At 39.9% G+C, this 17046-nt stretch overlaps 1 protein-coding gene across 1 annotated transcript in view; it reads right to left on the reverse strand.

Moving 5' to 3' along the window:
- Positions 1-16399, reverse strand: part of LOC139729734 (low-density lipoprotein receptor-related protein 4-like) — a 43661-nt gene extending 27262 nt beyond the window's left edge. Inside the window, exons 1-12 of the mRNA XM_071640670.1 lie at positions 16246-16399; positions 12010-12126; positions 11300-11416; positions 10455-10568; positions 9479-9604; positions 8741-8857; positions 7815-7931; positions 4973-5098; positions 4129-4272; positions 3261-3386; positions 1545-1775; positions 643-799 (exon numbers count right to left, since the gene is read on the reverse strand). Coding sequence (XP_071496771.1) covers positions 643-799; positions 1545-1775; positions 3261-3386; positions 4129-4272; positions 4973-5098; positions 7815-7931; positions 8741-8857; positions 9479-9604; positions 10455-10568; positions 11300-11416; positions 12010-12126; positions 16246-16318 — 1565 coding nt within the window. The 5' untranslated portion in view covers positions 16319-16399. The remainder of the gene's footprint in view (positions 1-642; positions 800-1544; positions 1776-3260; positions 3387-4128; positions 4273-4972; positions 5099-7814; positions 7932-8740; positions 8858-9478; positions 9605-10454; positions 10569-11299; positions 11417-12009; positions 12127-16245) is intronic.
- Between the last annotated feature and the right edge of the window lie 647 nt (positions 16400-17046).

Below are 17046 nucleotides of genomic sequence, written 5' to 3' on the forward strand. Positions count from 1 at the left end.
AGAAAGCAGGGGGAATAATACTACCATTGATATATGTCAGCAACAAGTCCACGGGAATGTGTACTTTTCATGAAAAATGAAATTTTAGTGGAACTCTTCATATATTTTCTCAATATTGTTATCCATACATTACATTATGAACTGTAGTAGGCTTCTTATACTGACGACACCAAAATTTTTATTATTTATAACTTTTGAATCAATTGTCAGATTTTCCTCAAACTTTCACTGATGTGTTTTACTAATATTGCTGCATTCCTTCAATCCAAATACATTGTATAGACCTACGATTGTAGGTTTAATTCTCCTTTAGATCCTACCACATCCCACAAGACACACCACCATGTCAATATAGCATGACACTGGTTTCTTATTCGCCCTTTCCACTGCCACCTGTCACAGTTCTTCATCAGAAAAAAAATAAAAAATAAAACAGCAAAACAGATCTGTGACCTGCTGCATGAAAAGATAAGTTAGAAAATCAAATATATGTCAGGTATCAACAAATCATAATCGAGTATTAAGGACTTACACTGTATGTGTGATCTCAATGTTTATGTAACAGGGCCTTGATCTATTAAAGAGACTGATCAAGGCTGGACTAGGTCCAAGACTAGGTCCAGGACTAGTTCCAGGACTCACCCTTTGAGGGGATGGAGGGCCAAGGCTCTGGGTTTCTCCAGTCTCTCCCAGATGAGAAGAGATCGAGATGAGCCGTCCAGGTTGGAGACCTCGATCCGTGATGTTCCGGAGTCACTCCACAAGAGTTTATCACTGATCCAGTCTACAGCTACACCACCTGGGAAGGTTAACCACAGAGGTAATCAGATATATCATATCAGAATATGAAAGACTGGTAGTCTTTTGAAAATATATACTTAGGGCTGTTTTCACCATCATCATCACTACTTGCTTACCCATTGCTGTACAATACTTGAAATAAACATAAAAAAACATTTGAAGAGTGTCATTTAATAACACTGTGCAACATGTTTAAGTCTTCAAACTAAAAATTTATCAAGATATACCACACGAAAAATGTAATATATGCAAAATTCTCTCTCCATTGAGGTGTATGCCAAGTGATTTTGAGTCTTAACTTTAATATTATTCAACAGAAATGGACTGAATTCAACCATGAATAGTCAATGATTGTACTGTGTTTATACTACACTCTACTGTTGAAGTTGTTAGCAGCTCCATGTATCATCTCACAATACCATTATGTAATCACCCTTTTAGTCATCCTTTCTGCGGTCTCTTTGCTTCTGATTCCTACACTCCTTTCTATCCAACCACACCCAGAGAAAGTCATTATTGGTCATATGGTCATTCCATTTCCTCTGCCACCTACACCTCTCTCATCTCATACTGACGATGTAATGGTTGTATATAACGCATACTGCAACTTTGAACTAAACACTTGCATTTTTCACTGACTGTCGGTTCACAACACCTGTCTCCTCGAGTTACTTATCACCGGGTTGCAGAACACAAAAGATTGTTCTACCAGTAATCCCTAGAGCGAGACCAACAATCTTTACCTGGACTCTCCAACCCCGTGGAGACGACATCCATGACGCCGGTCCCGTTGAGGTACGCCCGCTTGATGCTGTCCAGGCTGACGTCAGACCAGAAGACCAGCTGCTGCTCGATGTGGTAGTCGAGCGCGATGGCGTTCTCCAGTCCTCTGAGGATGGGGGTGTAGATGGAGTGGAGAGGTTCCAGGCGACGGATGTCGATCCGGTTGGCAAAGAGGAGGTACGGCTCCGGACCTATCATCCCATCATACAAGTGGATGACCAAGATTACCGGTAGTAAATATTACGGTTCTACAGTCATACAACATATAGAAAGTTGAGCTTTGAAGGCACTAGGACACATAATTTTACGAACCTAGCAAAATATTTTTGCTGTGATAAGAGAACTGATCATCTCGCCACCTCATAGAGAACAGAAGGTGACATCTTTTTCAATACATCTGCCAGGAAAGTTGGGAAGAATAATTCTATAGCAAACATTGATCACAATAACAACTAGAAATGTCGCTACAGCGACTGGTTATACCCCCCGCCAAACAACTTTTAATAAGCTTTGGTCAAAACAACATTTCATAAGCTTTGGTCAAAAAACTGAGGAAGTAGTTAAATCCGCAAGATCTTTCCTTGATCTTCTGCAATTAATATGCCGTTACCATGGCAACGTACTCTTCGGGTACTGTCGAAAAATGCGTCTTGCACATCTACAACCAAAGGGCACACATCTGTACCAAGTTTCATGGAAATTGGGCAAAAACTGAGGAAGTAGTTTTGCAACACCAAAATTTTCCATCATTTTGGCTCATAATATGTGAGCTGTTACCCATGGCAACATACTTTTTGTCACTGTCAAGAAATGTGTCATGCTGACCTATATCCTAAGACAAACATTCAATATGAATTCCATGAGAATTGGAAAGAACACTGATGAAGCAGTTGTTTGCCATGAAGCATTTTGCCCTATATTTTACCATAACATGCCGTTACCATGGCAATGCACTTTTTGCCACTGCGGAAATATGTGTCTTGCACATTAACATATTCAGATGAACATCTGTACCTAATTTCATTAAAAAATTGATCAAAAACTGTGGGAGGAGTTTCGCGACGCAAGATTTCTACCCATTTTTGCCCATAATATGCCGTTACCATGGCAACGTACTTTTGGGTCACTGTCAAAAAATACGGTCTTGCACATCTGCAACCAAGGCACACATCTGTGCCAAGTTTTATGGGAATCGGGTTGAAAACTGAGGAAAGTAGTTCGCGACGCAAGATTTGCAACGGACCGACCGCACGACCGCCCCGACCGACCGCTCCGACGCCCGCCGCCCCCGACCCGCCGTCCGCTGATTCCTATATACCCCCTTCAAACTTCGTTTGGCGGGGGTATAATGATAACGCTTTGCATTTCTAAAGCGCATAGCAATCATCCTTAATTCTCTATGCACTTGACATAAAAAAACATAAAATCATTAATGTCTTTTCAACAATCAGTAAAATTTTAAAGCCTTCTTCAAAGAATCAAAGGAAGATAGTCTCCTAAATGTAGCTACCCAAAGAAATTAAGCCATGCTTGTGATAAATATTTTCTTCATTTTGTTCTGTTTTGATTAATTGTCACTTTGATATGGTAAACCTCCAAGGAGTAAACTCCTGTTCGCCTCAGAATCTGAGGGTGGAAGATATCTGTGGGTATGGGAAGGGGACACGACCTCTCACCTTGGGCCTTGCAGGTCTTGCCGTCGGGTCGGAGTTCATAACCCTCAATGCAAGAGCATTGGAAGGAGCCTGGAGTGTTGGAGCACTGCTGGCTACAGACTCCCTCCTGAAGGCACTCGTCAATATCTGAGGAATTCAACACAGAATCATCAAAACTTTTAGAAATCCAATATTAACGATTCTTTAGGCTTCCTTCTTCAGGCTGCCATCTTCACACTTCCTTCTCATTACCAAAGTTACTTTCTCATCCACTTGCAGATTAATCCACTACATGCTAGTTGATAAGTTTTGCAATTTTCGTTGATCAGTTATTCAAGAAGTTTAAATAGGAGAGGACATACGTTTGACATATATTGCAAAGCATTTCCCACTACTATAAATAATTCCCTTTTTGCAATTTCATGGCAATTCAATAACACTCATTACATTTATTCTTTGAGTTATACACTGTCCTTTTCAAAATCCCTTTTCACTTGATCCCCCACAATGCTTGAATAGCTTCATACCTACAAAAAAATTTAAAAAAAAGTTACATTAAAGTAAAATAAATAAATTGCAACACTTAAAGGATGATTACTTGGGAAAGTTGGGCAGACATTCTCTATCACAAGGTTGAATGGGAATATACATTTGGTTGAGCTCTCAAAACTTGTGTGTAAAATCTATAATAAGTGGAGATAGAAGGGTTCATACCAAAGCAAGGGGGTGGTATTTTGGGAGAAGAAAAAGTGGAGCCCCTGTAAGCAGGTGATGTAATAGCTATGCCTTAGTACTCTTGACAGCTTCTTTGTGGTTGAACACATTATACTGCATCAACAAAATGTGACAAAGTTCTCAATCACAGACAAGGATTTTGCTGATCTCGTACCTGTGCAGCTCCTCCCATCAGTATCCAAAGCAAAGCCCTGTCGACAGGAGCAGCGAATTCCTGGGTTCAGGTCAATGCAGGTGTGTTCACACCGGGTGCTTGCCCGGTGTGAGCTACAGCTGGTGATGGACAGGTCATCCGTGTCTGGAGAGAAGAGACGGACAGTTTGGAGTGGAGCGGTCATTTCATGATTATGGTCAGTTTGTCCGATTGCAGTGTGAAGGGACTTTATATATTTTCCGTTTGTTGTGGACAGAATGTGAATTATATTCACAGCAAATATGCCTGGTTTCAAGCTGAGAATACATGCTAATTTCCATTACAATTCATGTCATCAAGTGTCAACGGTTTTAACATGTAGTCCCATGTCTGCATAATGTGAATCTATGCTGCCGACATTAGGAATTAGGTTTTGCTTTTGTTTTCTATTCAGAAGGGTGGACCTACATGTATAAACACAAACTTCATCACTTTTAAGAGTTGAGCGACATGATATGTTTCAAGTAATATACAACACTAATTCTAATCTTTTTTTTGTTGTTGTTGAGAAAATCTTACAGGAATTGTGTCAGAACTCAACAGTGATTGCTGTGTTTTGTAAATATCATTACAAAAGGCACCTTGTCAATGGAAATGTTATGTCACACATGTTATGGAATGGGCTATAAGGGCTTTATCGTAAGGTATCTAAGATTCTAATAAGCATTTGCAAATTTCACTTGTAAGACTTCCATTTGTACATATCACTTAAGTAATTTTTTTTTTTTTTTCAAAAATGCTTCTTTGGAAAATCTACAAAGTGCTAACGCCCTCGCATGGTGGGAGAAAGAAAAGCGTGACTCACTGCAAGGCCTGATGGGAAGTTCGTCGCTGCCGTCTCCGCAGTCATCCCTTCCATTACACACCTTCCTCTGGCCGATACAACGATTATTATTGCACTGATACTGGTTTGGGTTGCATAGGCTTGGTTCTGAGGAGAGAGGTAAAAGGAAGAACATTTAATTTATCACAGTTACATCCACACTTCCAATAACTGCATCTATAGCCCTAGTCACATGGCTTTAAAAGCGGAAATTCTCACACATTTTGCGCAACCAGAAGCTGTATAACGCAATAATAAAAGCAAATGAATATTTTTGCATGCCATATATTCTAGTACATAATGACCTGATTCCGCGGAATTACAAACATGCCAAATTAATCTTACTGAACGAAGCACAAAAAAATTACTCGCGCAAAAATATCCACTTTCACAGTACTCCAAACTACTGTACAGGTAGTTCCATTTCCACAAATTAGTTTTGCAGAGTTTGGTCTGTCTAACCGCAAACTTATGACTACAAATCAGTGTGAGGTAATGATGGCAGGACAGATATGGTGTAAAACCTGCAAGGCTGCCCTGGGTAACTACCCACAGTGAACCATGTGATCACGATTCTTGATAAAAGAATGACCAACATGTGTTAATAGCATTTTGGGGTTAGCCACTCAGTAGTACTATCTAAAGGGAAACAACACATGAATCACATCTGATGTTTTCTGCCTTTCTTCATAACAGGAGACTAGGGAATCTATTTGAAACTTCAAAGCCATGAAATTCTTTCGTCAAGACGTTAATTTTAGTTGATGTAGGACAATTTGTCAATCAGTTGCAATATTTGAAACTTGTTTTATAGCAAATTGGATCTTGACATGCCTGTCTAATAAGCAGCAGTGCCACCACTGTAAAGTAGCTTTAAAAAAAACCAAAACAACTCAAGCTCACAAGGTTATACAAACATCACTCCCTAAACCAGTAGTGAATGAATGACAAATACATCGATATCTACACAAAGGGTGAGTTCGGGAACTGATAGATTTGTTTGTGTCAATAATACCACCAGCAAAAAAATATTTTGGTCAACAGTTTTGTCACAATTTTGTATACACACAAAGCATATTATCCCAAAGCATATCCATGCAAAATAAAAACAAAATTCCATCCATTCCAGTCAAAACCTTGCAAATCTGCTCTCCTAATCCCTTTCAATCCCCATTTATCCTTTATCTTTCCAGAGAGTTAAATCCTTCGTGTATGTCGCAAATGAATTCATTTCCTGCAAAGATCCTTCAAACACGGTAAGTGAAATTTTACCCAAACAAAACTCTAACCAGGTCTCTCCATTAAGTCAGGGTCTTCGCCCAGAGTAGAGAATAACAACCCAAGGACAGTTATAAAAGCTGTCACAAGTCAAAATGCACAAATACTGGGGTATGTTGCCTCTGTATGTATACTGTATTTCTCTATCGCAATTATTCACTTGTGAAAAGAAAACTGTCCCTTCCGATTTAACCAAGTTTTGTAGTTATAAAACGACACATGTTTGAATCACCTCTGTTACCTCTTTCTTTTTTCTGAAATATTAAAAGTGTCCTTCTCATTCTCCCCTTTTCATGTCTATTTCTCTTTCTCTCTCTAATCTTTTTAAACTTTATAATATGTATATCTTTCTTCACATTTTTACAATTTGTTTTTCCCAGTAATATTTCACCAGTCACACTTGTTACCTCTGCCAAGGGAGGAGGTTATGTTTTCATTACCGTTGGTTTGTTTGTTAGATAGTTAATTTGTCCGTGTGCAAAATAACTCAATAAGTTGTGTACGGATTTGGATGAAACTTGCAGGGAATGTTGAGAATGACACAAGGAACAGATGATTACAATATGGTAGTGATCCAGAAATTTCTATGGATTTTTTTGAAGGATTTTCAATATTTTGACAGGTAGGGTCAATCAACTTGGGAGTACAAGCTGCGCATTTTCATACGTTTCGTAAGTTTTCATACGCGCACTAAAGTGCGTGCTCTAGTTTCTGCTAGGGCGAGGTTCGCCGCGCAACAGTTACTGAGGGTTCATGTCGTAACAAAGGCTTCTATACTGGGAAATTGGGCAATTTTCAGCATGCATACGCATGGTTGGAAATCACTGATCTCTATGGAAGAGCAAGATCATCGGTGGAAAGTAACTGCTTGGCGGAGGTCGCGCTCTCAGAGTGCTTTTCTAGTTTTATTATTGTTATTTAGTACATTTTGTGAAGCACTTTGTTATAATTGAATAGCTAAAAGTACTGTGAAATACATTCAAATGTATTTGTACTGCACTCCAATACCCAAAATGTGTTCTTGAATAGGACAATGAACCTTCAAACTTTCTTGTACAGCATGTGGTTACACATGTACACTGTAATTTCCCCCGGAGGTCATTCATAAACACAAGGATGAGGATACAGTAAAGTGCATTCTTGTTTTCACTTCGAACATCTCCACAATTGTCATATCATGTATCACTGGTGTTTTCTCAACAAAAACGGGTTGATTATTAAGTATCAGAAAAACAATCTTGTAAATAGCAAAGCTGATCTGTGTATCTACCATGATAATTTGTTGTTTGATCCAAGTAAACTCATATCTCTACATGTGATATACTTTTCAATATCATCATCATGAAGGGATTGAGTACAAGGTGAAAAAAAATGCATCATGTCAACAAAAGGCTAAATGCCTGCCTGGAACCAAGGGGAGTATTAACCTGGTGAGGACGGGCTGATTTTGCAACAACGTGCATTTCACATACACCTCTGCCCGAGTATACTCAGGACTCGTCCTCAACGGTGTTAAAGTTGCAATGTGATGTCTAAAAACACTCACGGCATGATTCTTCATCGCTGTTGTCCCCGCAGTCGTTCTCCCCGTCACACTCCCACGACGCCGTGATACACCGACCCGACGCACACTGGAACTGGTTTGACAGACACGTCCTGTCAGCTGCAAGGGGAAGGGAATATCACAAGAACAGAATCAATGGTAACGAATGCAATATGAGCTGAAATTTATGTGGCAGTTGTAATGCAAATTTCATGAATAATGCTTTGAAATGCAAAAATAACAACATATGAGAATAACAACATGCGAAAATATAATTTCAAAATCAGAAACATATACATGTACACACACACAACAAAACAGAACACTATCCATGCAATGATGTCTATAGCAATATTGGGGTAGAACAACATGGCAATGATAGATTTATGTGTAGCTGTATGTAATTCATTTTCTATTGAAATCTCAGTAACTCGTAAAACCCTGAATTTCCTCTTTTTTTTATCATGAAAGTTGAAGGAATGAGTACCGGATTAAATACTCGAAACGGCAAAAAATTAACAACACACAAAAATGTCTAAAAAAGAAAAATTTGCAAAAATAGTTGTACTGTCATTTTAACAATATAAAAAGAAATTGATTAAAACCAACTTTTGAATCATTTTGACAATTTTCATGATTTATCAATGTTTACTTTGTTCTCGGTATAGACAATATACACCCCAGCTGTTCGCATAGATTTTATATTCATGTGAAGATAAGTCTTCCATCATTTTCCAAAATCAAACTGAAACTACATTTATAGGAGAAATTTAACCCGTTCTATACTGGATTCTGAAATCCCCATAGACTTAAAACACAAGCTACCAGGTTCCTGAATGGGGTGGGTTAAAAGACAAGGCATTAAAAAGTTCCCTTCCACTCTAAGGGCAAGAGAAAACACACACGTTGGAGATATAGTCTCGACTTACGACAATTTTGTTCATCTGATCTGTCATCACAGTCGTAGTCTCCATCACAATGCCACAGCATGGTGATACAGACATTATTAGCACAGAGGAACTCATTGTCTCTACAGGTAAAATTTGCTGTAGGGTGAATGAAAGTGAAAGAAAGGTAAATAATCAATGCAAAACATGTGAGCACTCTCAAATCAAAGACAATTACCTGAGTAAATAAACTGCCTTCTAACCAAATAAGTATCATCACTCATTCAATTTCACACAAATAAAGAAATATGGAAATTGATTAACTGAACAGAGAGAAGAAGTTGGTGTGGGGTGATTTTAGGCTCTTGATATATTGATGGCATACACAATGCTGATTTATGAAGGTTCGCTAGCAAATTTAAGACAGCGTATCTCTGAGCTGGTCAAATGGTCAAAAGTGGGTAGTCGAAAGTGGGTGGTCACTAATAATAGCCTTGCCAGGTCACTGATACAGTCTGAAACCAATGCCATTCATAAATAGACCCATCACCCCAAGGTCAATATCTCAATGGTTTTGAATGACAATTACCTGAAATTATTGCAATTACAAAACCATAACTGCAAACCCCCCCCCCCCCCCCCCCCCCCCCGCTAATTGACTACTTTTCTTTTGCAACAATAAAATCTACAGAGATTGAAAGTCACAATGATCGTTAGTTCTTCATGAAACGAGGCCAGGTGGTCAAGAGGTCAGCGGGTCAGAGCTGGATGGTCACTCACCACAGTGTGACTCGTCACTGTTGTCTGGACAGTCTCTTTCGCCGTCACACACATAGCTCATGAATATACAGTCCCCTGTGTTGCACATGTACTGACCGCTGGTACACGGGGCGCTGTCCTGGTTTGCTGTGGGTCATTATATACAAGCACGAAAATATTTTAATACAAACTACACCCCGTAAATTTCAACTAAAGTTAAAAAGAGGTCCCTGACAAATTTGAAGAAGTTACTGTAAACATGACAAATTTCATTGTGTGAAGATTTGTGCCAATTTTGTACTCTTCTGGGCAAAAAAACAAATAAGTTGTCACTCTATCAAACTAACAATTTTCCGAAACCTCTACCAATATCTCTACCAGTATCTATTCCTTCCTCACTCCCCAGTCCTCTACCACCAGGGAGTTTTCAACTGACAATGCAGTGAGCTCTGCGATGCAATAACCATCCAACCTGGAAGGACTGCGTCCTGCCGTTCATTGTGCCATACAGACGCTTTCACAAATGTGCACTGTATCTACTCAGCCGAGTTGCACCTTTCCAAGGTACAAATGTGTGTATAGCGTTATCAAACAGTATTGTTCCTTCAGATGTGTCGGTGATTCTAGAATAATGCTATTTTGGCCTACTACCGTTGAAGATTCAAGAGGAAACACGGCTTCAAGATCGCAACTATGACAAAGGCAAAAGTCTGCATCCGACATGCAGTCTAACCTACAGGTCATCAATCGAAATCTCCCCATTACCTCAATCGAAATCTCCCCATTACCTCAACCGACACCACTACACTACCACGTGAATGCTATTTTGGTCTATTATTGTTAAAGACTCAAGAGGATGCACCGTTTCAAGATCGTAGCCATGCCAACAGTAGAAATTGCACATGACACGCGCAGTCTAACCTACGCGTCGTCAATCAAAATCTCTCCACTTTACTTCTACCGACAGCATTACTCTACCACATCTTTAGCCACTCACTGCAATTCTGTTCATCGGATCCATCACTACAGTCCCTGTCACCGTCGCAAGTCCACTCCATGTCGACACACCCGCCCCCTCGACACTGGAATTCACCCGGACTACACTCCATCACTGGAGGGTGAAGAGATTTGAGAAAAGAAATCATCATCTATTAAAGGGATGGTATGGTATTAGTGGAGATGAAGATTGGGCTTTTAACTTTACACGATGCCAAGAAACCACTTATGAAAGAGTACAGAGCATACCATTCTAAGAGGAATTCAAAGTTTATTTGATGAAAATCGGTTATGGAATGGCTGAGACACCCAAAAACAAAGTAAAACAAAGCAATTGTAATAAAAGGTGGGTCCCACCTTTTATTAGGATTGCTCTGTTTTGGATACCTCGGCCATTTCAAAACTAATTTTCATCAAATAAACCTTGAATTCCTCTTAGAATTACATGCTCTTTCACATTTCATAAGAGTATTCTCATTATCATCAACGTTGGATATATGCATTTTACACATCAATGTTGGATATATGCATTTTACACATCAATGTTGGATATACTTGCATTTTACAATATATTTTACAGAAATCATTATTTCTTGAGTAAAGGACACTACAGTCCAACATCATTAACCCGTTGAGGACAGTTTGATTTTGCTACAACACGCATTTCCCATAGACACCTGCCCGAGTATACTCGGGACTCGTCCTCAACGGGTTAAGAATGACAAAATAACATAGCACTGTAACTTTATAGACAATAATGCATTGAACATAATATAAACAATGATCAAAGCAACCCCTGTGAGGAAGTGTTTAAAGAGAAAGGGAAATGAGTCTGAGAATACGTACAGCAAGTCTCGTCTGATCCATCTCGGCAATCGTTGTCGCCGTCGCAAACCCACGACGTCCGAATGCAGTGATCGTTCTTGCATCGGAACATGTCGCTTCCCATACACTCCACGTCGGCTGTTGGAAAAGGAAAAAAAAAATAACGATCAGAAATTTACAGACATAGCTTTTTTTTGTGTCATAAAAAGTGAATCTTTATGAATATCTGCTGATTGTTCATCATTCTTCTTCTTTTTTTAGGCTGAACTCAACGAAAGAAGTCAAAAGTACACTTGTACAATAAATCTTAAACCAAATGAAAATGGATCTGTCATTCTGATGTTGTTATTTCACACATAATATGTCTTGTAGATCTATGGAACAATCTTTATACACCCCATGCACCAAAAATTGAAATACAGGCAGTTCAGCATTGCCACTAGAGAAGTACCCTTGAAAAAGTTATGACTATCACCACAGGGAAATAGGGCTGGGGTGGGGCATCCCTGGGGAGGGGGGGGGGGGGGCATCTGTAGGGAGAGGGGGACTGGGGGTAGCACCCCTTGATGATGTAGAAGAGTACAAAGAAGTTATGACTATCACCCCTGGAAACAGGGGCTGGGGAGGGTAACATTCCTAGAGGGAGGGGTCATCTCTAGAGGGAGGGGGGCATATGTAGGGAGAGGGGGTCGGGGTAGCACCCCTTGACGATGTGGAAGAGTGGTACTCACAGCACTCAGCCTCATCCGATCCATCGGAGCAGTCGTTGTCTCCGTCACACTTCCATTCGGCTGAGATACACTCCCCGCTGTCGCAGCTGAACTCCTCCGCCCTACACGTTGGACGATCTAAACAAGGAAGAGAACCAGCAAGGGTTTCATTTTACAGCAGACAGTGATACTACTCCATCGACAAATATGCAATAAATTACTGTATAAGCTGTTATTTTCATGTCCACATATTTTTGTGAATGAGCAGCTCACAGACATTTTTTAAAGATGTTGTTTTCACAGATTGACACCGAGGCTATTGTTAAAGTGCACTATTATTCTAGTGCAAGGGGACATTTTTGTATGTTGTTAAATTTGCAGTCCAACAGTGATTCGAGAAATTTGCAAAAATGAAACCCTTGTGAAAATAACAGCTTACACAGGACCAGTACAAGTTGCTCCCACATCGATATGAACATGCAAAGTCTAATAATTTCCAGAAAATGTGGGCTATCAAAAAATGTTACTCTGAAGGAGTAGCAGTATCACTTCTTTTAGAAATGCAATGAGAACTTGAAATTTGCTCCAAATGGCAAGTTTCATACGGATTCTACAAACTATGTGTATAATCTTCACTTGAGAGAAGGTGCATGTTCTGCACACTATGGTTTTCACATACTGGTACATGTCGTAGTTGTCATACTGACACATATACTGCAATCGTACACCATGAATTACTGTAAAACAAAGAATGTTCGCATGCATTTTAATTTTTTTTAGTTTGACTTTGAGTGATGATAGAATGGATGGTTGACATCTTGAATACTGTAAAACATGATATTGTACATTCGCGGCACGAAATTTTCGCGAATTGGAGCCGACGGCCTTTTTCGTGGCATGAAATTTTCGCGAATTGCCACTGCCGTTCAAAGCATATAGAAGATAAGAAATTTCGCATGCATTTTAATTTTGCAAATCTTGGCGCTCGCGAAATTCGCAAAATTACTTCATCAAATCATGTGAATGGTAGAAATTATCAAGAGTACTTGAAATAACCATAAACGTACTGTACAATGCATGTTCCTGGTATGTGTATCTCGACTGTATATTATTGTGCTATGAATTAAAGATAGAGCACCATAACTCAATCTTTGAATTCATGCACCGATGGCTTGTAAAAACACTGTAGACACACATTCAACATCATAATCGGTTTTATAGCATGTTTTCATTGTGTTTCAGACACGTCACATTTGATTGCCTGTAGGCAATGCACAAAAGTAGCTTTCATTTTCAACGTGTGAATACTGTTGGAAGTAAGATCTATTCTTCAAGAAATACTGTAAACTCCTCACAGCAATTTTTCAGCAATTCTCCAATGAACTGTGGTCCAAAGAAGGTACCGGTAGGATATAAAAGCATCGAGTTGGTCAAAATAACTATATTCAGACTTGAGAGAAGTATTGTTAGTAACTCAGGCAATTGATGATGAGCTCTCTAAACGGCCACAAAAATTTGGTCTGAAATGCTCTAGAGAACATGACAAACAACAAATTGGCAACATTTCCCCCATGTTTTTCCTGTTGCTAGGCAACATATGCACTGGCTTGAGGGCAAGGTGGTCTGCCTTTTGCAGTGGTGGAGGCTGAGGCGGAGTCTCTGGTAAAGAAAGAAGCCAATCATGGGGTTTATAGGTTATAGAGGGAGCAGGTGTACTAGGCACTCCTGAGTTTAATATGAGTGGCAAAAAAGGCGCTTCCTGTAAATTCTCCACCTGCCCAGCTGGTAGTCGTCTGGCGTCACCCAACATGGTGAGAAAAATTGGGAGGTGTGATGGAAAGATGGAAAATACTATAAGGCTGTTTCACTGGAAGTCAAATTTGGCTAGCCAGAATGGGGGAGAAAGAGACAGTGACTAATGAAAGCCATAGATTGCATTTATGCATGTGCGGAAAAACAGCAGGGAACAAATATGAGTTTCATTATTTGAAGGATAATGCGAACAGGTGCCCAAGTTAACACTCTAATACTTTAAGGCCCCGTCACACTACAGCGAATGCCCAATGAATGCCAAGCTAAAGCCCAACGAATTCGAAAATGTGAAGACAGTTTTCATGTCTGACGTTCTTTGTATTCAATAGCTATTCGTAGGGATTCGCAGAGATACGCTGGAGATTTTGGACACGTTTAAAAAAAGAATCGGCTCCAGCGTATCTCTGCAAATCCCGACGAATAGCTAATGAATACAAAGAATGCCAAGCATGTTACGAACTATTCTAGTATTACCAACGGATGTGAACATATCTTCAAATTTTCAAATTTATTGGACATTCGTTGGGCATTCGTTGGGCATTCGCTGTAGTGTGACGGGGCCTTACAACTGGCATGCTGTTTGTTAATGTCAGGGGCATTTGGTGATGATGGTCCCAAGTGGGCATAAATCAGGGAGGTGGGAACAGGTCCCACCTCCCTGCATAAATGCAGCATGGTATTGGAGAGAATGATCGTGAGTGTGATGGTACAAGATTTTACACGTGGAGAAAGATAGAGGCGCTCTATTCAACGAGGAAAAGCCGAGTTGAATAGAGCGCCTCAACTTTTACTAAGTGCGAAATCTTGTTCCATTGCATGCGTTAAGACCTCATACTATTTTATTATAATATAACACCTCGCAAGTCAATAGATGTGATCTACACCAATCCTTGAGATACATTAGTACAGAAATGGCAACCATTTTTTCATGAAAGGCAAATGCAAGGTTTATTCCGGTACAATATTGTGGGACAGTACGGTCATATCCGAAAGTGATCAGTTGCAGAAATTGTCAACAGTAGAATGAGCAACTGAATGTGTGCTTGTGACTGATTGAGTGTGTGTAGTAAAGATCCACCACCCCATTGTGATGTCTGAGCCATACAGTGGTGCAAAAACTACGAGTTGATCATGAGCCTATTAACTCAGTGACAATGACGTGCAATGTCCAAAATCGCTTTGAAGACAAAAATACACAGCTTTACAACAACATTGTAAAACTGTTGGTACTTTTAACTGCAAGTAACATGATGAGGTACTGACTACTCAACAGCTTTTTAGGTGCTGTACAATAAGCTTTCACACATAGTCTCTCATTCTAATGTGTCTTGACCCCGGTTCTTAAACAGATTCATCATTTGTTCAAGTTATTGCTACCATGACACGAAACATAATTCTTGAGGCTCATTGGGTTTTTTTTCCACCTGCTAACATGGAGAACGCAATGAATACATTGTAGAAGTCATAAATTGCTTTTATACAAAAGATGCAGGTGGCTATTGTTGCTATAAAATTAAGTGTGATTCAGTGTCAGATTTATGAGGTGCTTTGTTCTTGTACGACTTTGAAATAAAACATTTGAACAATGATGTCTATAGCACTCACAACTGTTTTTGATTTAATACATGTATGTGATCACCTGTGTCAGAATATATGCAGGCATGAATTCCAACCAATCCAGAGTCAGTATGAAAGGGGAAATAGAGAGAGAGAGCATGAATTCCAACCAAGCTACAGTTCAGTGTGAAAGGAGTGAGAGGTGGTGGTGATATTTTTGTTCATGAAAGGAGTTGGAGTTAGGGCCTAGGTGTTCTCAGATATTGATACACCTTGGCAACCTGCTGTGAGAGTGGATTGGCAGGTGGTACTAATTCTCACCAGAGCTCCTACCGCTCCCAAAGTTTGGCAAACTTTGGGTTAAGGTGTCATTCTGTGACTTCGGTCACCTTTCGGTTTCTACTTTCAAGTTTTACGCATGACAGAGGGCAATCGAAGCACTGCAAAGATGGCGGCTGGGGCAGGGGGGCCTGAGTCAGATCCATAAAAGGTATGGTCCCAACTTTGTGGAGATTTTTTAAGCAGAATGCTTACAGAAGACCTTTCCCTTGCATTTACACCCTTGATCTATTTTGTTCTTGTTGTTGTAGCAACTTATTGTAATCAATTCAACATACCCATTTCTAATGCAGTCAATTTTATGGATGTTTTTAAACCCTAGGTCCCGGTAAAGAATATTCTCAATGCATCTGCTGCTTCTAACTTCTACTTCTTTAAAACCTGGACTTTGCTTTTTAAACCTTGTATGCTTGTTGCTACAATTTGTAGTGCAGATTTAAATCAAAAGCAACCAAACCAGTGCAGGTGCAGAAGAATTACAGAGGGACAACATAAAACGCAATCAAATTTTCGTGGAAAATCAGTGGAACTTTTCCCTGAATGTCTCACCGCAGTCGATCTCGTCTCCGTTGTTGCCGCAGTCGTCGTCGCGGTCACAGCGCCATCTTAAGGGGATGCACATGCACTCTTGATTGGGTTTGGGAGGGCAGGCGAACTGGTATGGCTGACAGTGGCACTCCGACCCAGATACATCGTTTCCAAGGACACCTGTCAAAACAAAAAAAAAATGGACAATTGATAGAACTTACTGGTTCACTCGACACTCCTAATCTCAAAGATTACATTGTACTCACTCAAAGTCTTAAACTTCAGTGAATAGCTCCAAGTTTACAAGCTGTAGCCAAATGCAGACACACTGAACATATTAGCAAAGTTTAACCCGTTGAGGAGGGACTGATTTTGATACAACATGCATTTCCTATAGACACCTGCTCGAGTATACTCGGGAGTCGGGACTCGTCCTCAATGGGTTAAGATTAGACAATGATTAGAACTACAAAATTTCATGTGGTTTACGCTCCATCCATGAGTCATGGGAGTTGAATGTTTCGAGTTGTGTGGACACGATTATCAACAAACTTGAAGTTAGCACAACCTCTCGGTGAACCCCATTTCCTCTTTAATATCTTCTGGGTCAATGTCCAGTGTTAAGAGTACACTACTGTATCTTTGCACATTATCAGGTTTATTGCGAGTGCTGTGCGTATGTATTTCTTTTGGTTACTGTGGTTCAATCATCGATCAAGACTCTCGCTCAAAAGTTCAATCTTAAAGATTATGTGTGGTGTGGATGCTTGTTGCAGCACAGCTTTGGGAGTAAGCTCTAATCATTGATGAGTTGCTATCATC

Source organism: Diadema antillarum, unplaced genomic scaffold (assembly GCF_040938485.1).
Source record: "Diadema antillarum isolate AM-2024a unplaced genomic scaffold, OU_Dant_1.0 seq00000261_RagTag, whole genome shotgun sequence".
NCBI lineage: Eukaryota > Metazoa > Echinodermata > Echinoidea > Diadematoida > Diadematidae > Diadema > Diadema antillarum.